The sequence below is a fragment of the Erinaceus europaeus genome, chromosome 16 (assembly GCF_950295315.1).
Source record: "Erinaceus europaeus chromosome 16, mEriEur2.1, whole genome shotgun sequence".
NCBI lineage: Eukaryota > Metazoa > Chordata > Mammalia > Eulipotyphla > Erinaceidae > Erinaceus > Erinaceus europaeus.
The window spans coordinates 60504563-60527440 of NC_080177.1; the positions used below are offsets into that span (position 1 = coordinate 60504563).

The 22878-nt window shown below is 40.5% G+C and overlaps 1 protein-coding gene and 1 non-coding gene across 2 annotated transcripts; one reads left to right on the forward strand and one right to left on the reverse strand.

Moving 5' to 3' along the window:
* The first annotated feature begins 4886 nt into the window (after positions 1-4886).
* On the forward strand, positions 4887-5135 carry LOC107522196 (cytochrome c oxidase subunit NDUFA4-like). The gene has a single exon (XM_060174150.1). It carries the CDS (start codon positions 4887-4889, stop codon positions 5133-5135), a length of 249 nt encoding a protein of 82 aa, XP_060030133.1.
* A 13396-nt stretch (positions 5136-18531) lies between these two features.
* LOC132533622 (small nucleolar RNA SNORA70) lies at positions 18532-18665 on the reverse strand. The gene has a single exon (XR_009545483.1). It is a non-coding gene; the product is annotated as a small nucleolar RNA SNORA70 (small nucleolar RNA).
* Positions 18666-22878: the final 4213 nt, after the last annotated feature.

The following is a 22878-nucleotide window of genomic DNA, read 5'->3' on the forward strand; positions in this document are numbered from 1 at the left end:
AAATGGTCATCAAGCCCATTTCATTTTGATTGGAATCCTTGATGCCAGGCCTGTGTCTTAAAGACATCAAAGAAAGAAAGAAAATTCTGAGAGGGAAAAAAAAAAGTTTATTCCTTTTGAAGGCTAGACAATGAGACATGTAACAGATGGGATGGGGAAGGGCAAAGGGCTTAATAAGATTCACTACAGGATTAGGCATTCATTTGATTAAAACCCAGCATATGCAAAGCAGAGGCAGAACAAAATCACACCCCTCTGACTCATCATGCTCCAGTGTGTGCAAGCACTATTATACAGACGAAACCAGGTAGAAGCCATATACACTCTGCCCTTTAACAAAGAATTGATAAAATGGACTTTTAAAAAGGTTTTGGCTTCCTATTTGGTTTCATGCAAGCCTCTACAACAGAAAGAACACTTTTGGTACCAAAACAGAAGGGTTCAACTTTGATCCTCAGTGTCTAACATGGCGCAGGGCACATCAGTGTTTAAAAGCTGCGCTTTGAGTAAAGTCTAACCTTAGTTATCCATGAGGATTGGGATAGGTATAGGTACAATCGGTAACTCTATGTCCATAGTTTCCGGACAGCCCCAGTTTATTAGAATAAGCAGTAGTAAACTGTAGAGGGTATCATCCTGATCATGAGATATGCTGTCTGTCAACAAGATGAGTATTTTCCATTGATTAGATGATCAAAAATTCATATGGGATCTTTTTCTTTTTCCCAAGTGTTTCTTCAATCCTTGCAGTGTGTCTAATGGACTTTCTCTCTAGTTTCCTATTTTTCCCTCTTTGCTCATGTCTCCATAATTTCTTCCACCCCTGTCTTTCTCTGTGTTCTGGTTATTTTAAGTGTCTCGGAATCTCAGCAGACTATCATTTTCCTTAGTTAATATTTACCATCTTGTAGAGAATGACGTAAATTTACTGCTGTGGTAACAAGATTTATCTATCTCTTCATAGGATTAAGAGAAAACAAAGAGAAGTAAAGAAAAGAGCCATGCAGCCTTGTCAATGACACAGTATATAAAGTAATAGTCTCTCAAGTTTGAGGCTCAGAGTTCTATCCATGGCAATGCATGCTCCAGAGTCATGCTTTGGTTATCTTTCCCTTTACCATAAATACTTTAAGAAGAGAAAGAAGGAAGGTGGGGGGGGGGGGGAAGTTGGGCAGTAGCACAGCGGGTTAAGTGCAAGGACCGGCGTAAGGATCCTGGTTGGAGCCCCTGAGCCCCTGGCTCCCCACCTGCAAGGGGGTTGCTTTGCAAGTGGTGAAGCAGATCTGCAGGTGTCTATCTGTCTCTCTCCCTCTCTGTCTTCCCTTCCTCTCTCAATTTCTCTGTCCTATCCAACAACAACAAGGGCGACAAGGGCAACAAAATGGGAAAAATGGCACCAAGCCCCAGCAATAACCCTGGAGGCAAATAAATAAATAAATAAATAAATAGAAATGTAAGTAAGAACTGGATGCATGAATGTCCTCAGCTATGACCATGAACTCTGAGCTCAGACTGACAGGGACTCATAGGTTACATAGGTTCCTATGCATCTATATGGGCCCTGGGTCAGATCTATGGGGTAAATAGTTAACTATATCTATATATTTTCAAGTTTGGGAGCTGCTATCTGCCCTAATCCAGCTTTCTAGCCTTATTCTCAACTCTGACCCCATTTTCCAAGACAATATTTTCAGTCCACCTGCATGTTAGCTATCAAGTTCAAGCCAGAACTAATAAAGTCAGAGGCCCCTAGGAACATACCTAAAATAGACTTCCCAGCTTTTCTCCACCCTAAATCCCTCTTCTCATCTGCTCTATTCCTATTTTTTGCTTCCCATTTGTTAAACATTTTGTCCTGCTTTATATGTCGCCACCACCTTTCAACCACCAAGTTGCAGATGCTATTATGATTCCATCTTGGCCTCCCTGGGCAGATCTCACTAATGAGCCCCAGGACCTCACCTCTCCAAAGCCCTACCCCAATAGGGAAAGACAGAAACAGGCTGGAGGTATGGCTCGACTTGCCAACATCCGCGTACAGCAAGAGAAGGAATCACAGAAGCCAGAACTCCCACCTTCTGCACCCCATAAAAAATTCTGGACCATACTCCCAGAGAGGGAAAATTGTTAGGGGAAGATGACCAGAGGGCTCTGAACTCCAATTTCATCAGGACCCAGAGAGTAAAGAGGAAAAAACGAAGGACATCCAGAAGTAGTAGCAGGTATAGGTGTGACCTAGAAAGGAAGAGAAGGCAGGGCCATAGGAAAAAAAAAATATATATATATATATATATAAATTATAGTCAACCTATATCTATGGCCTTGGGAGAATCACTACAGTTTTCGGTGGAGGGAATGAGGACACAGAACTCTGATGTCAGAATGGTACAGAATTATACCTGTTATCTCATAATTTTGTAAATCAATATTAAATCACTAATAACAAATTTTAAATCCATGTGACAATGATTACACTGTCTACACTACTACATTAACCCCCTCAATTAAAAAATTAAGAAAAAAAGACAGTAGTAGAGATGGAAAGTAGTATAGCAAATTCAACCTGAGACAAAATAGCTGAACTTACCTAGTGCTTATTCCATGACTTTCAAGTTTTATCTGGGTCATTTTATTTAATAGCCATTACATTTTAATAGTATCATAAAAAAAAAGAATTTTAGGGGAGTTGGGCAGTAGTGCAGCGGGCTAAAGCACACGTGGCGCAAAGTGCAAGGACTGGAGTAAGGATCCTGGTTCGAACCCCTGGCTCCCCGCCTGCAGTGGAGTCGCTTTACATGCAGGGGAGTCACTTCACAGGCGGTGAAGCAGGTCTGCAGGTGTCTATCTTTTTCTTCCCCTCTCTGTCTTCCCCTCCTCTCTCTGTTTCTCTCTGTCCTATCCAACAATGACGACAACAATAATAACTACAACAATAAAACAACAAAGGCAACAAAAGGGAAAATAAATAAATATTTTTTAAAAAGAATTTGGTACATACTCTCAGAGGAAGAGAAATGTTAGGAGATGACTAAAGGGCTCTAAAACTCTAACTCCATCAACACCTGAAGTGAGAAGAGGGGAAAAAAGGAAGGTTTGGGAAGTAGTAATAGGTGTAGGTGTGACTTAGTGACTTAGAAAGAGAAGGCAGGGAGATGGGCGGTGGCGCAGCGGGTTAAGCACACGTGGTGCAAAGCGCAAGGACCAGCAGAAGGATCCTGCTTTGAGCCCCCCAGCTCCCCACCTGCAGGGGAGCCGCTTCACAGGTGGTGAAGCATGTCTGCAGGTGTCTATCTTTTTCTCCCCCTCTTTGTCTTCCCCTCCTCTCTCCATTTCTCTCTGTCCTATCCAACAGTGACAACATCAGTAACAAAAACAATAACTACAACAATAAAACAAGGGCAACAAAAGGGAATAGTAAAAAAAAAAAAAAAAAAAAAAAAGAAAGACAAGGCAGGACCATAGGAAAAAAGGGGCAAATACATAGTTATAAAAGTAATAGTCAGTCCCAGGTTCACTCCCCCACACCGCCATAAGCCAGAGCTGAGCAGTGCTCTGGTGAAAAAATAAATAAATAAATAAATAAATAAATAAATAGTAATAGTCAACCCATATCTGTGACCTTGGGCAAACTACTGCAGTTTCCAATGAAGGGAATGGGGACACAGAACTCTGGTGGTGGGAACAGTGTGAAATTATACCCCTGTTATTTCATAATTTTATAAATCAATATTAAATCACTAATAAAAATAAAAAATAAGAATGAAAATAGATAATTAGAAAGGGAAAAAGAATTGGATTAATTGATTTTGTAGCCTGCTACTTTACTGAATTTATTGATGATTTCCAGTAGTTTCTTGGACTGTAACCTAAGATACCAGCCTGAGAAGTCAGCCTTGCAACTCTTCAAATCTGGTGCTCCACTCTGACACTATATTCTCTAAAACAACATTCTCATCCAACCTCAGGTCATGCCACCTTCCAGATACCAAGCTGCAGATGCTACCATGATTCCAGACCAACTTCTCTGGGCAGATGATCTCACCAATGTGTCCTGGGCCCTCGCATCTCCAGTGCTCTGGTCCACTAGGGAAAGATAGAAATAGGCTGGGGGTATGGATCAACCTGTCAATGCCCATGCTCAGTGGAGAAGCAGCTACAGAAGCCAGAACTACTACTTTCTGCTCCCCATAAACAACCTTGATCCATACTCCCAGCGGGGGAGAAGTGATAGGATGAAGATAAGGGGACTCTGCACTCCAGCTCCATCAGCACCCGGAGAGAGAGAAGGAAAAGGAGAGGGACATATGGGGGTAGCTTTGATGTCATGAGTGTTTAGAGGGAAAGAGAGGATTGAATCAGGAAAAGAAGAGGTAACTTTGTATAAATGTGGACAGATAGTTATAGAGAAGATGGCTGGCCCATGTCTACAACTTTAGGGGAACTGTGGTGGATTGCAGTGGGGAGAATGAAGATTCAGAACTCTGGTAGTGGAAATGGTGTGGATTCAAACCCGTGTCAACATGTAATTCTGTAATTTAAAAATATTAAAAAATAAATAAATAATAAAAGAATTTGATTAATTAATGAATTAGGGATCCTGAATTTTTTTGTGTAAAATTTTTAGTACTTCTCTTAAGCCATGAGTGAGATCTTGTTATCTGGCATGTTAACTTCTTTAGAGTTTCTAGCATCACTGCTAGTAAGCAAATCATAGAGGTTCTACATTCTCTTCCTTGACGAAAGGAAGAAAGAGATTTATTTAGCCATCTCAGGAGCAGGTCTAAAGTAGGAATGTCAATAAATAATAGTAATAAACCCAGGCAGAGTGCACTTAATCCCAGGTCTGGCAAATGTATTCTTCCCTTCCCAAGGCTTCTGTCACAATCATGCTCCATGAAAACCTTGTTCAGGCCAAGAAGCATTCAAGTCTGATCCCCTTCTTAGTCTTTACTGGAACTGGAGGAACTAAAGCAGTGATATACGACACTCATTTGGCATCATTCAATCCAGATGTCAGCCTGGACAGAAACAATAACCTAGAATACTGGAACAAACTGGATCCCAATGATCAATATAAGTTCTATGCAGTTGATGTAGATTTTAACAAGCCAAAGAAAGAAGGTTCAGGTTTCTAAATGAGAGGTTTCACTTTAAAGCTAATTAAAATCAAGATATTCCAGAAACCATCTGCAATTTTTCCACTAAGTAGGAAATATTTTCCTTCTAAATGCACAAAATCATATTAGTATGTCACATTGGGGTTCTCAAATAATAAATGTTATGAAACTTGAAAAAATAATTAAACTCCATATAATATAATGTTAATTTAGAGTCATATAATGTTAAATCCCATTTGGTCCATTCCAAACTGTGTGGCCCTAGAGATTTATTTATTTTTATTTATTTATTTATTTTGCCTTCAGGAATATTGCTGGGGCTTGGTGCCAGCGCTGGAAATCCACTGCTCCTGGTGGCAAAATTTTCCATTTTACTACACACTATAGAGAGAAATAGAGAGAGGAGGAGACAGAAAGGGAGAGAGACACCTGCAGACCTGCTTCCATGCTTGTGGAGTGTCCTCCCTGCAAGTGGGGAGTGGACTCAAACCCAGATCCCTGTGTGGATTCTTGTGCTTAATAATATGTGAGCTTAACTGAGTGTGCCACTGCCTCTCCTCCCCCTGGAAAAAATTTTGGGCCTCAGTCTTTCATCTGCACAATCAGAGGCTTGTTTGCTAAAGAGTGAGAATCTGGTCAGGAAGAATTCCTTTCTTTCCCTCAGTTCCACATACAGGGCCTCAATTTTTCACTCCATTTCCTATTCCCACATTCCATTAACTATCTTATAACATTCCCTAACATAAGCCCCTGGAATCTCTATGCTTTCTTGCTGTTTTCATCTTTCCTTTGTTCTATGGACTACATAACTTTATCACGGGTTATTTCTGAGAAACAGAAACTGTCATGCTCACAGTGCTTCCCTATGCCTTGGCCATAACCTCTCAAAGTACAGCAAAACGTTTTTTTAAAAAAAGTTGTGTCCTCATTTAGAAAAAAAAAAAGTATGAATAATAAATAACATAAAGTTATCTACATATTGCTGAGATTAGATCCTTCAATGAAAACTCATTTTCTTGGCCAAACCAATGTGCATTCAACAATACAATTTCAACACTGTTGCAGCTTTTCGAGGAATGTTATTTCATTACACTTGCCCCAAAAGGTACCAACATTGCCTGACTTGCTATTGACATTCTTTGATTAAATCCTGAATCCAAAACATGTCTTTTTATTTAAAATGCTTAAGTAAATTATGTGTTATTCATTTCCCTCTTAATGAGAAAAGATTGTTTTTTTTGTTTTGTTTTTCTTTGTAGGATCTTCTTGCAGCAGTGCATGTAATATGTAATCTAGTTTAAAGGTTGTCATCCCAGGGGTCAAGAAACAGGTCACCCAGTAGAGTAAACACTATACTGTGCATAAAGTTCAAGTCCCCAACCACATGGAAGCACCTGCACTGGGGAAGCTTCAGGAGCAGTGGAGCAGTGTTGTGGCGTCTCTCCTCTCTCAATCTGAACAACAAAAAGAACAAAAAAGGTGATCCAGGAGGTGGCGCAGTGGATAAAGCATTGGATTCTCAAGCATTGGATTCCAAGTTCAATCCCCGGCAGCACATGTACCAGAGTGATGTCTGGTTCTTTTTCTCTTCTCCTATCTTTCTCATTAATAAATAAATAAATAAATTATTTTTTTAACAAAAGAGAACTTATGGAGAGCAGTGAAATCATGTAGGCACAGAGGCTGAGCGATAACTCTAGAGGCAATAAATAAATAACAATTTACTAGTATTCTCTCTTCCAATAAGATGGAAACCCCAGTTGGCAAAATAGTTCTCTTGAATAATGCACTGTTTTCCTACATGTGTGACCCAGGTTAGAGCCTGATCTCCCTCTCCCCACATTGCACTGAAGGGCACTTTCATGTTGTAAGTTCCTGTGGGTCATCCCCCACCCATTTCTATCCAAAAAAACTCACTCCAGAGTAGGGAAACCCAGAAATGATTTTTTAAAAAGTGGAAACACCTTTACATTAGCTGGTTCAGGAGTCTTAAACCTCAATGGGAAACTTCCTTGAAGATCCCTCATAATTAGCCCATCAAACTATTGGGACTGTGAAATGAAATGATGCATGTTAAGTGCACAAAGTCCAGCATGTTAGAAAGTCTGGCTTGTTTCCATTGGGTACAAAAGATGCCTTAGAGAAAGAAGTAATGTGGCTGGTGATGGTTAGGGAAGGACTGCTGTGAGTAGGTGGTAAAGTGGTAGGGATAAGAGAAGGAGTGGGTGCATGGTAAATAGAAAAATGAAACAAGCATATGGAAAGTAAAAAATGAACACAAAGTATACTCTGGTTTCTCACCATTCCAATGGCCACACTCATGGAAACAGAGTTATCTAGTGAATCTCAAGTTCTACCTTCATTACAGAGTCTAATTAGACCTATGAACTTCCCGTTTCTGCTCTCTGAATAACCATTTTTAGAAAACTCTCTCTGCTCCTTAGTTCCCATGTGTAATTTCTACATTCCCCCCCCCCCCCATGGTAACAATGTTATTTGCATCTCTACATTTTATTTCTAGGTCTGAGGACAAACAAGCATGTGAGATTCTGTTTTGCAGATAATTTGACAAGTTCCATGATTAGGGGATCCATTTAATTAAATAGGAATTATATATACTACTGTTATGCTATGTTCAAGGGTTCGTGGTTAATATTTTCTTTATAGCAACCATAGTGGGAATATTTAGATCTCCAGTGCTCTCAATGTTTATCTGAAAACAGCTTCCCCCAATGAGCAGTACTCCTCCATGCATCATCAATGCTGCCTTCCTAGCCCATAATTCTAAACTTTAACCTTGCTAAACTCCAGCACCCAACCTATAAGATAAATTCCTTGTAGTCCCTGAATCTCATATCTTCGTCCCTACTACCTGTATTCTGAAACACTTATTAGCATTTTTTTAACCATTGCTGGGACTTCACCATTCCTGGCTGACTTTTTCAGGTGTGTGTGTGTGTGTGTGTGTGTGTGTGTGTGTGTGTGTGTGTGTGTGTGAAATTGGACTTGTTCCCAAGTATCTTTTGCTTGATTTTCTTTCTCTAGCTGCTTCTTTCCTTCTCATAATTATTGCTTTTCCTCATTACAAATGAGCCTCTTCTTCCTTCTGTCATCTAAACCTCCCTGAAGGAATTCTCTGGCAAGTTCTAGCAATTATAAAAAATAGCAAGGATGCTAGAGACCAGTGTTGGGAGGAGTCAGGGCATGCATATGATCTGCTTCTATGCTCTTAGCAACTAGCACAGATGGGTTCCTTCAGAAGGAGTCAGGCTACAATATTTCTTAATATTGAATATCTTTGCAGGTGGCTTTCTGTCGGGTATAGACTGGAGCTAGATTTCCAGCTACTCTTTCTTTGGGTTGATTAATAAAAGTTTAAGGCCAAAAGCTGCTGCACAATTGGGGAGGTGGGGGAAGGGACCAGGAATTAGATTCAGACCCATGGCACTGTGCATAAAATGCTGACTCCTGGAGTGAATAAAAGCCAGGAGCTGCTTTGATCACTTGGAAGTTTGAAGTGTCACTAGATTCAGAAAAAAGGCTGGTGCCTAGGTTGGAAATATAACATCATAGTTTAGATAACAGATTCTCGTGCCTGAGGTACCAGAGGTCCCATATTCAATTACCTACACCACTATAAGTTAGAGTTAAGCAGTGTCATGATTAAACAAACAAAACAAAACAAAACAAAAATCTACAGCTTAACCCAGCTAAAAGGAGAAGTTATCACTCTACACTGAAACCAGGAAGAAAACCCAGAATTGAGCATCTTTCAGCAGCCAGTGGGTGGTACAACAGCCTGGTGCTGGGAGCCAACCCTCTCTTCAGTCATCTCCAGTGAGAAAGCATTCCTCGTACAGGGTCAGCAACACCTGACCTATAAAGGTGATGGGTTTATAGTTTGACCATCTTGTCGGAACTGAAGAGAAGCCTAGAGCAAGCCTACAAAGGTATCCTCAGATGACCTCCACAGTCAAAAGTGGCATATTTATGTAAATTAGATAGCCCTTTAAATAAAAAAGACACATCCCTGTGGGTTGCACAGAATAGGTGAAATTCAGTTTAGATTCCAGGCTTCACTGCTTCCTGTGCTTGGAAACAGTGCATAAGACAGCTGCACCATTTCACAGTTCAGGGGCTAGCAACAATCAGATTCAAGGAAGAATGTCAGAAAAAAACAGAACGTATCATGTCTGGATCAATCCCCACAAAAGGCAGCTTTGTAGAACTCCCCTGCAGATTTTTCTGAGGTCAGAGATTTTAGGGGGGAACAAGGGTGGATGGAGGGTACCTATTGGCCCTAACATGCTTTTTTTTTTTTTTTGCCTCCAGGGTTATTGCTAGAGCTCGGAATCCACAATTCCTGGAGGCTATTTTTTCCCTTTTGTTGCCCTTGTGATTTGTCATTGTTGTTATTACTATTGTTGTTATTGCTGTTGTTGTTGTTAGATATGACAGAGAAAAATCAAGAGAGGAGGAGAGGGAGGATAGAAAGACAGACATCTGCAGACCTGCTTCACCGCACAAGTGACCCCCCTCCTGCAGGTGGGGAGCCAGGGTTCGAACCAGGATCCTTATGCTGGTCCTTGTACTTCATGCCATGTGTGCTTAACCCAGTGCATCACCGCCCAGCCTCCCCAACAGTGCATCACCGCCCAGCCTCCCCAACTGTGCTTTTAACATAGTTGCTGAGACCCAGCACACTCCTGTCATCAAGTCAGTCACCATCATTTGTCTCTGAGGAAAATTACCAAGAACAAATCATGGTTGCTTGCACTGGGTGCATTTGGGGATTCAATAGCCACATGAGGTATAAAAATGGGCCAAGCAGTATGTTCACCAAGGAAGGAACCAAAAATGAATAGGAAAAAGCTTTCAAATCAGAGAGGCTTGTTCCTTAAAAAAGAAAGAAATTAGATATATAAAATTAGAAGAGGTGGATAAGAATAGATCCAACAAATACAGGAATTAAAAAAAAAACTTAATAGATAAGATTGCTTCAAGTCTCCATAGACTCTAAAGAGGATAAGGAAATTTAAAAATTGTGCTGAGAACACACCAGTAAAGAGAAAAAAAATTATGGTAAAAGAGTTAAAAGACATGGAGAATAATTGAGAAGCTTCAAAATCTAATAAATTCAACATGAGCAAAAAGTTCATGAAATAGAAGCAGTATTCATAGGATTTAGTGGCTAACAACTTTTTGAGAACTGAAGAAATATGAGGTTAGTGTCTAAAAATGCACCCTAAGGAGTACAGTGAAGCAGTAACAATTAAGTCAGTAACATGGTGTATAGTCAAATTGCAAAACATTACTGTTGAAGAGTTTCCTGATTCCAAATTGCCTGATGTTTGTTGTTAGGAATCCTACTGATTTTTACCTATGCCTCCATGTTTGTAAGAACATGTCTGCTTGTTTTTACCAGGTATATATATTTTTTTGTTTAAAAATAGCACAAGGCCTGCTCAGTAAGAAAGGCTTCAGGCTGTCCTTTGTTACAACTTCTGCACCCCAGGGACAGATGTATGGAATAAGTCACAAGTTAATATCTAACAGGCCCACAGGCTGCAGGATAAAGACAACATGCAATTATCTTTAAAGTCTGATGACTGGCATTCTCCCTGAGTCTGGGGACTGTACATCAGATGACTGGAGAATAAACTCAGTATTTCTTAGGGCATCAAAGAAGTGTGCCTGACATAACAACATTTAGACTATGGCTACTGTGATTAAGTTTTAAATACCCCTACCTGCATTTTGATGATTCTCCCTTTTAAAAATATATTCTGACTTTCTATATTGATGTATAACTACCTGTTATTTATACCTGGACATTTACTCCCTTTGTTTCACTTAAAAAACATCTCTGATATTCCTCATTCCTTTTGATGTTATACATGATTCTACCAATAAATATTCTGTTGGAATTCTGGTTAGAGTCGCTCACTTGACACTGTTCCATCTCAAGATGTATTGTGTGTGTTCCTCTAGATCTCTTCAGATCATTAACAGTATGACTAAAGTTAATGTCTCTCAAACCTGAGACACATCGGATCTCAGAGTCCTGGCATCTGGCTAAGGCTCTCCACCCCAGCAGTCACCATACATTATAAAAGTTATTAGAGAAAAAAAAAAGTCTGCTATGAAGTAATGATGATTAGATTAACAACAGATTTGTCATTCACAATAATCAATGCTGGAAGAAAAATGGACATGGTATAGTGGGTAGATCACTGAATTTGTAGTGCATGAAGTCCAGAGTTTGATCCCTGGCATTGCATGTGCCAGAGTGATACCCTGTTTCTCTTCCTCTCACTCTCTCTCTCTCCCTCTTTCCTTCCCATGTTAATAAATCTTTACAAATATGTAAAGGTTATTTAATCCTTACCTATATAAATAATAAATATGTGGAGGGGTCTTTAAACTTCTTTGTAGTATTATTTATTTAACATTGGCTTCCAGAATTATAAGATTTCAGGGGTGTAATTTTTCAGTAAAAATTCAGGGGTGTAAGATTTTTCAATAAAAATTCAGGGGCATAAAAAATTCAGGGGTGTGATATTTCAGGGGTGTGCATGTGTACAGTTTGCCATATCCATCATAAGTTTCTGCACCCAGACCGCTTCTCTCTGATAACCACTATAGTTTTCACAGAATCTAAGACATAGTTGGATTGCTAATTTTTTGTGTAAGTTTGCTTTAGTTACCTATATGTGTGATTTTCTTCTAGGTTGAAATAAAACCCAAGATGATAATATAAAGAAACCATCTGTATAGAGGAAGGAGACAAAGATCATTTCCTTTTTCACAAGTATATTAAATATTGTACTAAAGTAAAAGACTCTGGGGTGGGTGGGGAGAGAGTACAGGTCCTGGAAAAGGATGACAGAAGACCTACTGGGGGTTGTATTGTTATGTGGAAAACTGAGAAATGTTATGCATGTACAAACTACTGTATTTACTGTCGACTGTAAAACATTAATCGCCCAATAAAGAAATAAAAAAAAATAATAATAAACTTTCCTCTAAATCAAAAAAGTATATTGAATAAACACACACTTTATATGTTTTGATTTATGTATATATGTTGCACATTTAAGAAAAACTACTAAAATAAGAGAAATATATTAACTTTTTATTATCTTTATTTATTTATTAGATAGAGACAGACAGAAATCAAGAGGGAAGGGGAAGATAGAGAGGGAGAGAGACACTTGCAGCCCTGCTTCACCACATGCAAAGCTTTCCCCCTACAGGTGGGGACTGGGGGCTTGAACCCAGGTCCTTGTGCACTGTAACATGTGCGCTCAACCAGGTGCGCCACCACCCAACCCCAGAAATATGTTAAATATTTTAAAAGCCATCCAGGAGGTAGTGTACCAGTCAGAGCTTAGAACTTGGGAGCATGAAATCCTGAGTTCAATCTCCAGCATTGCATGTGCCAGAGTGTTGCTCTGGTCCTCTCTCTCTTCCCATCTCTGTCTCTTACTTTCTCATGTTAATAAATAAAATAGATCTTTAAAAAAAAAAAAGGCTGAGGAGCTAGGGAGATAGTTCAATGGTTATGCAAAAAGCTTTTATGCCTGACCACAAAAGGTCCCAGGTTCAATCCCCAGCACCACCATGAAACCAAAGAAAAAAAACAAGCTGAGTTATCTCCTGGCCTAAAAAATCTAAACACACATACACACAGAGAGAGAGAGAGAGAGAGAGAGAGAGAGAGAGAAAGAGAGACTACAGATCACCAAAGAAAATAAAGGAGAATGGAAATTTTTTATCAGTCCTACAGTAGGTAGAAGAAGAAAAAAAAAACAATAACAGCAAAGGGGCCAAGTGGTGCACTTAGTTAAGTGCACATATTACCATGTATAAGGACCTGGGTTCAAACCCGGTCCCCAGCAGCAGGGGGAAAGCTTCAAAGCAGTGAAGCAGTGCTGCAGGTGTCTCTCTGTCTCTCTCTCTCTTATCCCCCCTCCATCTCAATTTTTCTCTGTTCTATCAAGTAAAGTTAAAAAAAAATAAAAGGGTGGGGGAGATAGCATAATGGTTATGCAAACAGACTCTCATGCCTGAGGCTCCAAATTCCCAGGTTCAATCCCCCTCACCACCATAAATCAGAGCTGAATAGTACTCTGGTGATGAAAAATGGAAGGAAGGAAGGAAGGAAGGAAGGAAGGAAGGAAGGAAGGAAGGAAGGAAGGAAGGAAGGAAATGAAGAAAGTGAAGAAAAAAAAAGAGCAAAGAGCAAGGATGGATATGGAAGAATTGTCCAGGTATCTGCCAAAGGTTCCTCTCCGGAAGCTAAAGGGAAGAGCTACTGGAAAATAGCTGCCATGCCAGTAACTACATATCCTAGGTACCTTGTACTTTGAAGTAGGGACTGTATGATTAGTTCCCATAAACAGAATGTGAGCAGAGTGATATAATGCCTGTCAGGATGATATGGCTGAGGAGCAGACAATACTTTTCTATTTTCATTCTCTTTCTGTGATAAGCCTGGAACCTGGAAGATGTTGCCGGCAGCAGAGCCACAAGATGAAAGAAGCTTGGATTCCTATGTGACTGTATTGGGCAGACCATCTCCTCTGAGCTACTAACATGACATGGTGCCACTTATAATTTATGGAAATCCTTTCTCCCCACCTTGCTCTTCTCCTTCCTCTAATGTTACATCTGATACCTTACAACTACCACCTCTTCCTACTGTGCCACGTGACTCACTCAGCCCCTTCCTAACTCCTCCTCCTCAATCTCCCTTGCCTTTACCTGCTATAGACCCAGATTTGCCTGCTACCAGTCATGAAAACAGAAAATTTAGAAGAAAGACTTAAGAAAAAAAGTTTTGTCTGAACTTAACACCTTTCTCGTCCTCACTATGGGGGAAGGGGCTGAGATGAAATATGAAGCCTTGCCCTATCAGGTTTATAAAGATCTTAGACAGTTAAGCAGAATGGCTTACCTGCTCCTTTTACTAGGGGCTGTGTCACATATATTGCAGACATTTACTGTCTTCTCCCATGTGACTGGAAACAACTGGTGAAAACTGTAATGCCAAATTCTGCAAGTGCTCTGTGGTTTCATGAATACAAAGAGTTTGCTACAGCTCTAGCTATAGAGAACAAAATTCCCCCCAATCAGTTAGTGGGTGAGGGTAATTTTGCCTCTCCCAGTTAACAGATGAACCTCGGACGGACGTGGCTTGCTGCCCAGGCAGCAGTTAAAGCTTGGAATAAAATCCCTGACCCAAGCATTCCGGCTGGTTCCTTCAGTGCTATCTTCCAGAATGCTACAGAATTCTATATGGATTTTATTGATAGATTACAGGAGGCAACTGACAGACAAATTGATAACAAAGAGGCTGCAGAAATCCTTATCAAATAATTAGCTTATGATAATGCAAATCAGATTGCAAAGGCATCCTTGGACCACTTAAGGATCAAAATTTATATATTGCTCAAATAATAAAGGCATGATGTAGTATGATTGGGACCCAAACCCATAAGGCACAGGTCATGGCAGCAGTAAATCATTCCATATTTGTCTCCGGCTCAGCACAGGCTATGCCAATTTGCTTTAAGTGTTACAATGAGGATCATATCCAAAGAGACTGCAAAGCTAATTTCCCGCAGCCTAATTATAGATTAAATAGAAATGATAGATATTCAGCAACCAATAGCACAGCTATATACAAGATACTGTGTACTGTACAGCAAACCCTAACAAAAGGACTTTTCAAAGTTAACCCAATTACCAAATAATGTGATGATAACATTAACTATCTATCCATTGTCTTTTTGAAGACAGCAGGAACCTCACATCTCCACTATAGAGCCCCTAATTCCCCCAGTCCTGGAACCTTTGGATAGGGCCCACTTTCCCGTATGCCCCTCCCAATCCATATCAAATAATATTGCATCTGCCGATCGCAACCTAATCAACACAATGATTGCCACCTCAACATGCTTCACCTCAGACTGTGTCCAGAGACTTCACGTGTGGAATGACAACCCTTCAACTTCATTACTTGGGTGAGACCTTTCCTTTCATAGTATTCTCTAACTCCAACCCAGGTGGTTCACTTTCTAACAAAGTCCCAAAACCTAGATATACACCAGGTTCTGTGTGAGAGAGTATATGTCCACACGTATCCATAAACTACTGCAAAATATATACCTGAAAGCAGAAGTACACTAGAGTTTGCAGTGAGTATCCCCCTAACACTTCCTCTCCACTATTCTAAGCTTTGGGTCCATGATTGCTCAACAATTTGTTTGGCTTTGTATGTTAACTCTCTTTTCAGTCACCAGGTTCCAGATGCCATCAGGATACCAGCCAGACTTCCCTGGACTGAAGACCCCACCAATGTGTCCTGGAGCTCTGCTTCCCCAGAGACCCACCCTAATAGGGAAAGAGAGAGGCAGACTGGGAGTATGGGCTGACCAGTCAACGCCCATGTTCAGCGGGGAAGCAATTACAGAAGCCAGACCTTCTACCTTCTGCAACCCACAACGACCATGGGTCCATGCTCCCAGAGGGATAGAGAATGGGAAAGCTATCAGGGGAGGGGGTGGGATATGGAGATTGGGTGGTGGGAATTGTGTGGATTGTACCCCTCCTACCCTATGGTTTTGTTAATTTATCCTTTCTTAAATAAAAATAAATAATAATAATAAAGAAATGATATTCAAACCCCCATCTACTAAATGTCCACGTTTTAAAAAAGGCTTTCACTGGGCAATCCACTGTCCATCCAAAACTTATGCAGGAGATAATTCTCTGCCAGATAACAAAAAGCGGGGTCCTGGCCCTCCATCCCGCAGAGCTATGAGGACTACTGGGTGACTCTAAAGGATAGCTACTAACTACAGGCATGAATCTTAACAGATTGCTTAACTGTGTCACTTATCTCTTTAAACTTCTAGTCCCTCTATGGGGAAGTGATTTATTTGGATCTGCTATTATACACACCTGTGTCTTTTAACCAAAACTGAAAGAATAGAAACTGTATCCACCAGTGTTTGGTGTTCTCTCCCCATAGCTTTTACTATTTTGTTTTAGCTGTTTTGCTACTGTGCTCTAGTTAACCTCTCTAGTGTTCAAGCACATTCTAGAATCATTGGTACTGACCATGCAGAACATAGATTGACCAGCTATTATTCCCCAGTCCTTCTTTTACTTAAGTGCTAAGCTCTAGTTAAATGATTGGATATTTCTCTGGTATAGCATGAGCCATTGTTCCTTTATGTCTAGACTGGCATGACTCCTCCCCCTTATGGGTGTTTTTCTCAGTGGACTTTTTTTTTTTTATTTATTCCTTTTTGTTGTCCTTCTTTTATTGTTATAGTTATGATTGATGTCGTCATTGTTGGATAGGACAGAGAGAAATGAGAGAAGAAGGGAAGACAGAGAGGGGGAAAGAAAGACAGACACCTGCAGACCTGCTTCACCACCTGTGAAGCGACTCCCCCGCAGGTGGGGAGCCGGGGGCTCGAACCGGGATCCTTACGCTGGTCCTTACGCTTATGCCATGTGCACTTAACCCACTGCGCTACCACCCAACTCCCCTTAGTGGACTTTTAAACATTGATTCTGAAAAACAGATGTTTTACACATCCCTCAGTTTGCTAAGCTGAAATTTACTCCTATCTCTGTGGACACTGTTACAGGCTTTATATATGCCACCTGTCACACAGAAAACAACCCATGTTTGTGAACACTTTCTCTGCCTTTGCTGCTGAGGTATTCCTTATTACACTGACTACGACCCTAAATATGTTTCTAGATTATGGCTTTTTTCTTCTAAACATGCATTTCACATGCCTTTACTACCCCGCTAGAGAAGAAATTGTGGAACCCTTAAAGGGCTATTTCTCAGTCACGAACAGAATACAGAGAGCTTTATATATTTTGAATTTTGTACTGCATAATTCTAATCAGATAGCTGCTAAGCGTTACTTATCTCCAGAGCTATTCCTTCTCCGGCAGATGCCTCCTGATTTGTCTAGTCATTGTGACTGAAATCAATAAAATTACTAACTTAAGACATAGGGTATGTCTGTCCTAGTTTATCATTCACAGGTCCTGTTTAGACCCATGCTGAGCAGTTAAGCCCCTCTCATCTGCAAACAGTCCTCAACTACAAGGAGAAATCTTTCTGAGTGGTAAGCAGTGGTATAGGTGTCTCTCTGTCACCCTCTTCCCTCTCAATTTCTGGTTGTTTCTATCTAATAAAGATTATAAAAGAATTAAAATTAAAAAAGAGAGAAGAGTTCTGCCAGTATTTTATTCTAAGTATTTGATAGTTTCTGGTTTAACATCTGTTGTAATTTTTAACTTATAAAGGGTTTGTGGGGCTGCGGTGCTTAAGGATTCACAGTGGGGAGCTAGGAACGGGTTTAAACAATATATAATAATATATCTCAAACTCTGGAGTGTGTCTCCCATTGAACCAGAAATAAAAAGCACATTCTATAGACCACCAAACCAGAGTAGCTGTACCAAACCCAAAGTTACTAAAGTAACAGGACCCAATCACTAAAACTGGGGGGTGGGGTGGGAGTGATGGGTAGGGGAGGCAGAGGTGAGAATAACAGTTATGGATCATAAAGAGTAGCCAATGAAAGCTATGAAAAAAAGGAGTTTTGGATATATTATTATTGGGTTATCATGATGCATTTTTGCATAGAAAAACAGAAAAATGCATCATTTTTTTGTTGTTTTTTTATCTCCCCCCCCCCCCCGAGTTTTTACTTTGGTGCAATTCTCCGTCAACTTCTGCTTTGCGTTATTCTTCCTCAACTTCTGTTTATGGGTGGTATCATCCCATACTCTTCTTTCTCTTTCTCTTTCTATCTTATCTCACTTAACATACTTCCTTCAAGCTTCATCCAAGATGGGTCAACGAAAGTGATTCATTATTCCTAATGCTGAGTAGTATCCCATTGTGTATATATACCACAACTTTCTCAGCCACTCATCTGTTGTTGTTGTAAACACCTGGGTTGTTTCCAGATTTTGGCTATTATGAATTGTGCTGCTATGAACACAGGTATACACATATCTTTTTTTTTTTTAGGGGACCAAGATTGGGGATGTATTTGACTCCACAACCATCTGGGATGAGACGCTTTTCAGCCACCATGTCTTCAAACTCATGTGCGTTAAACTTGGTGAAGTCCTACTTCTTGGAGATGTGGATCTTCTGGCGTCTAGAGAATTTGAACTTGGCCCTGAGCAGGACCTTGATCACATGCTCTTTGTTTTGCAGCTTGGTGCAGATGGACATGATGACCTGGCCAGTGTGGACTCTGGCCACGGTGCCCTGGGGCTTCCCAAAAGTACCTCACATCCCTATCTGGAGCCTAAGGTTAAGGACAGCAGGAGGTCAGGCATAAAATGAACACAGAGTAGGAAGGGCTGTCTCCAGGGTCCCTTAGGGCAGCCTATACAAGCAACAGGCTGCATACACTACCCAGGAGGCTGCTGTTTGCAGCCACTGCACGCTGGGCGCTATGGGGAGGGTGGCATGGTCAGCTTAATTGGCTGCAGAATACATATCTTTTTGGATGGATATGTTTGCTTCCTTAGGATATATCCCTAGGAAAGGAATTACTGGGTCATAAGGAAGGTCCATGTCTAGCCTCGTGGAGGTTCTCCAGACTGCTCTCCACAAGGGTTGGACCAATTTACATTCCCACCAGCAGTACAAGAGAGTTCCTTTGTCCCCACAACCTCTCTGGCATTTGCTGTTACTATTCTTTGTGATTTATGACATTCTCATAGGGGTGAAGTGGTATCTCATTGTTATCTTTATTTGCATTTCTCTGACAATCAATGACATGGATCAGTTTTTCTAAGTCTGTTGTCCTTCTGGCTCTCTTCATTAGTGAATATTCTGTTCATATTCTCTCCCCACTTTTGAATTGGGTCTTTTTTTTTTTTCAAAGTTTCGTATGTTTTTGGTGTTTTTTTTTTTTTTTTTTTGGCTCCCAGCGTTTTTGCTGGGGCTCGGTGCCTGCACTATAAATTCACTGCTCCTGGAGGCTGGTTATTTTCCCATTTTGTTGCCCTTGTTGTTGCCACTGATGTTGTTGTTGTTGGATATGGCAGACAGAACTCAAGAGAGGAGGGGAAGGCAGAAAGGGGGAGAAAAAGATAGACACCTGCAGACCCGCTTCACCGCCTGCAAAGTGACTTCCCTACAGGTGGGGAGCCAGGGGTATGAACCTGGATCCTTATACCGGTCCTTGCACTTTGTTTGGAGATTCTAGCATGGGAGCGCAGCTACTCCTATACCCTCAACCAAAGACAGGTCATGCAGCTTCCAGAGGGACACACATGGTGAGGAAGGAAGGGGACACTCGCCTAGCCAGCCAGATCAACCCTGGCAATCAATGGGGTGACATGTCGCAGCCAAATCGCCCTCACATCCGGTCCTTGCACTTTGTGCCATGTGCGCTTAACCTGTTGCGCGACCACCCAACCCCCATCGTGAGCTCTTTATATATTTTGGCTACTAGCCTCTTGTCTGATGTATGGCATGTAAAGATCTCCCATTCTGTGAGGAGTCTCTTTTGTTTGGATGATGGATGTCATGACTTTTCAGACAACCCGTTATTATTACAAGGATGAGGGAGTTCCTTGCCACAAACAAAAATATTATTTGATGCTTGAGTTATTACCTTTTCCCCTGAAATTCTAGACAGTGACATTCTTCTTATAGCAGACTAAGAATACAGTTTGGATCTGCTGATGACATCCTAAATCAACAGGATAGTTAGTAGGGATAAGTAGTAACACTTCTAAGTCTTAACCAAAATAACAACACATGTTCTGGTTTCCTCCCTCTCTCTCTCATCAAGTATTTAACAAGTAGGATACAAATATATCAATATGTAGCTGTTGGGTTAAAAAAAAAGCTATTAGGTACCAGGTGCCTAATATTTTAAGCTGTAGGGTTGCAGGAGGGGTGTTACTGGCTTCAATTGTCTGATTCCTCAGGCTTTGATTGTTTCCTTTCCAGTGATGATATTTTTAAATGGATCTAGTTCCCAAGGTAACAGTCAGTGAACGTTCCTCTGCTGGACTTTTAGGCAGGTGCTCTTTAGGATGTAGTAAATACCTCTGATACAAGTATTCAAATGTTCTTCTCAAATTAATCAGTGACAAAATTTAATTATGAATAAACTTAAAGTTGAAAAGCTTTTTTATAGTAACTATAATTCACACTCCTGCAAAGCTTTGCAATGCACAAGGCATTTTCCCAAGCAATTCTCATAGCAAGCAGATATTATGATCATCTCTATTTCATAAGAGGATGTGGGTTGACCAAGGAAAAGATAGAATTTGAACTCTGCCCTACAGTCCCAAGGATCTTTTCATGATCCCCATAACATGCACATAAAAAAGATATTTTTCCTCTTTAGAAAGGAAAATATCTGAGAGTCCAGCCTCCACTAAATGGAGGGAAACTTTTCTTTTTTCTTGTGATCTTTCATTTGCTCTCTCTGCCTCATAACAAAAAAAATTTTTTGAGGGGGAAATTTGGTTGATGAATGCTTTATTTGCAGTTTACATTGTGAAACAATTGGGCAGCCTGGGTTTTTCTGATGAACTTGAGGCTTAAATTTCCTAGGAAGATAAAAACTTCATGTGTATAAATAGCAGAATTGGTGTGAAAGATTAAACATAGAGTGGATAACGATATAGAAAATGTAAATCCTTTATGAAGTTGAAGCCGACATAAAAACCAAATTCCTCATTCTAGTGGACTGTCGGAAAGTCACAATATTTTTCTTCATTTTTCAATGCAAAAATTCACTGTGACTTCTCTGACAACCAAATAGTATGCAGGGATATATAAAGTAAGTGCTTTAAAGCATTGAGGCTTGTTCAAAGAGTCCAACTTATATATAGACCTGAACAGGATCCTGAAGAAGTGAGATATGACTTATAATAGGAGCTCCAGGGGAGCGGCCAGATCTTGCTGTTTATCACTCTGACTCACTATTCTGGAATGATTCAGGATTAAACCCTACCTAGAGTGGAGGGATCTCAGACACAGAAACCCTGCTAAAACAAGGAATCATCACACTAACACCTTCCTGAGAACCTAACATTCCAATGCATCCCTATTTTGTACTGAAGAACAATGAGAACGCACACAGAGATGCAGAAGTCATTCAAGCCCTTGTGTGGGCAAAGGCTATATTAAGATAGAACAAATAGGGTGGTGTCATGGAAATGTCCTCATGGCTGTCATAGTTTTATTATACTTTATCTCATTCAGGAAGTATTTGTTGCGGTTATATTTTGTGACAGGCCACTGACATACAGCAGTGAACAAAAGAGATATCGTCTTACTCTGTAGTTTTATTCTAGTTGGGGAAGATAGAAAGTGGAAAAAAACCTGGTGTTGCACGGTGGCACACTGGATTAAGCGCACATAGTACAAAGTGCAAGGATCCCAGTTCGAGGCCCCGGCTCCCCAGCTGCAGGGGGTCACTTCACAAGCGACGAAGCAGGTCTGCAGGTGTCCATCTTTTTCTCTTCCTCTCTGCCTTCCCCTCCCCTCTTAATTTCTCTCTGTTTAACAAACAAAATTAAAATTAAAAAATGGGGGAGTCGGGCTGTAGCGCAGCAGGTTAAGCGCAGGTGGCGCAAAGCACAAGGACCGGCATAAGGATCCCAGGTCGAACCCCGGCTCCCCACCTGCAGGGGAGTCGCTTCACAGGCGGTGAAGCAGGTCTGCAGGTGTCTGTCTTTCTCTCCTCCTCTCTGTCTTCCCCTCCTCTCTCCATTTCTCTCTGTCCTATCCAACAACGACAACAACAATAATAACTACAACAATAAAAAAAAAAACACAACAAGGGCAACAAAAGGGAATAAATAAATAAAATAAATATTTAAAAAAAAATTAAAAAATGGGCAGAAAGAGTAGTGATTCATAGTGCCAGCACCAAGCCCCAGTGGTAACCCTGGATGTAAGAAGAAAAGAGAATGAAAAAAACTTCATGACAGAGACGGTACCATGAGAAAACAGGAGTATGATAAGGGGGTGTGGCTTTGGCAAAATGCAAGTTGTCTGCCTATTTAAATGTTTTAGTAAATAAATAAAATCCATTTAATTGACTTCAGTAGCTGTAATCATTGAAGAATATTTTATAACAATAATAGAACCAAATCCTAAAGAAGACAAAGCAATTCTAAATGTGCAGGCATCTAACAAAGACCTTCAAAATACATGAAGGAATAGTCCTTTCTCAATAGTTGTTGGGAGAATCACAAAAAGCTACCAAGGACATAATAACTTGAACATTATCAATTAATACTGACATTTATAGAACATTCCACTCACCAACATTCTTCTCCTGGGCATTTGGAATCTTCACTGGGCTATAAAACAAGTCTCAATATATCCAATAATAATTGAAATTACACCCTGGGGGCCAGGTGGTAGCATAACGGGTTAAGCGCACATGGCACAAAGTGCAAGGACCAGCATAAGGATCCCGGTTCAAACCACCAGCTCCCCAACAGCAGGGGGTCGCTTCACAAATGGTGAAGCAGATCTGCAGGTGTCTTTCTCTACTCCTCTGTCTTCCCATCCTCTCTTGATTTCTCTCTGTCCTATCCAACAACAACGACAACAATAATAACAACAAGAACTATAAACACATGTAGCCAGATGGAAGAAAAAAAAAAAAGAACTATAAACACAAGGGCAACAAAAAAGAAAGGGAAGAAATTACACCCTAACGGA

What these genes read in the sequence shown, in the direction of transcription:
- LOC107522196 (XM_060174150.1), top strand. Translation starts at nt 4,887, where the DNA reads ATGCTCCATGAAAACCTTGTTCAGGCCAAGAAGCATTCAAGTCTGATC.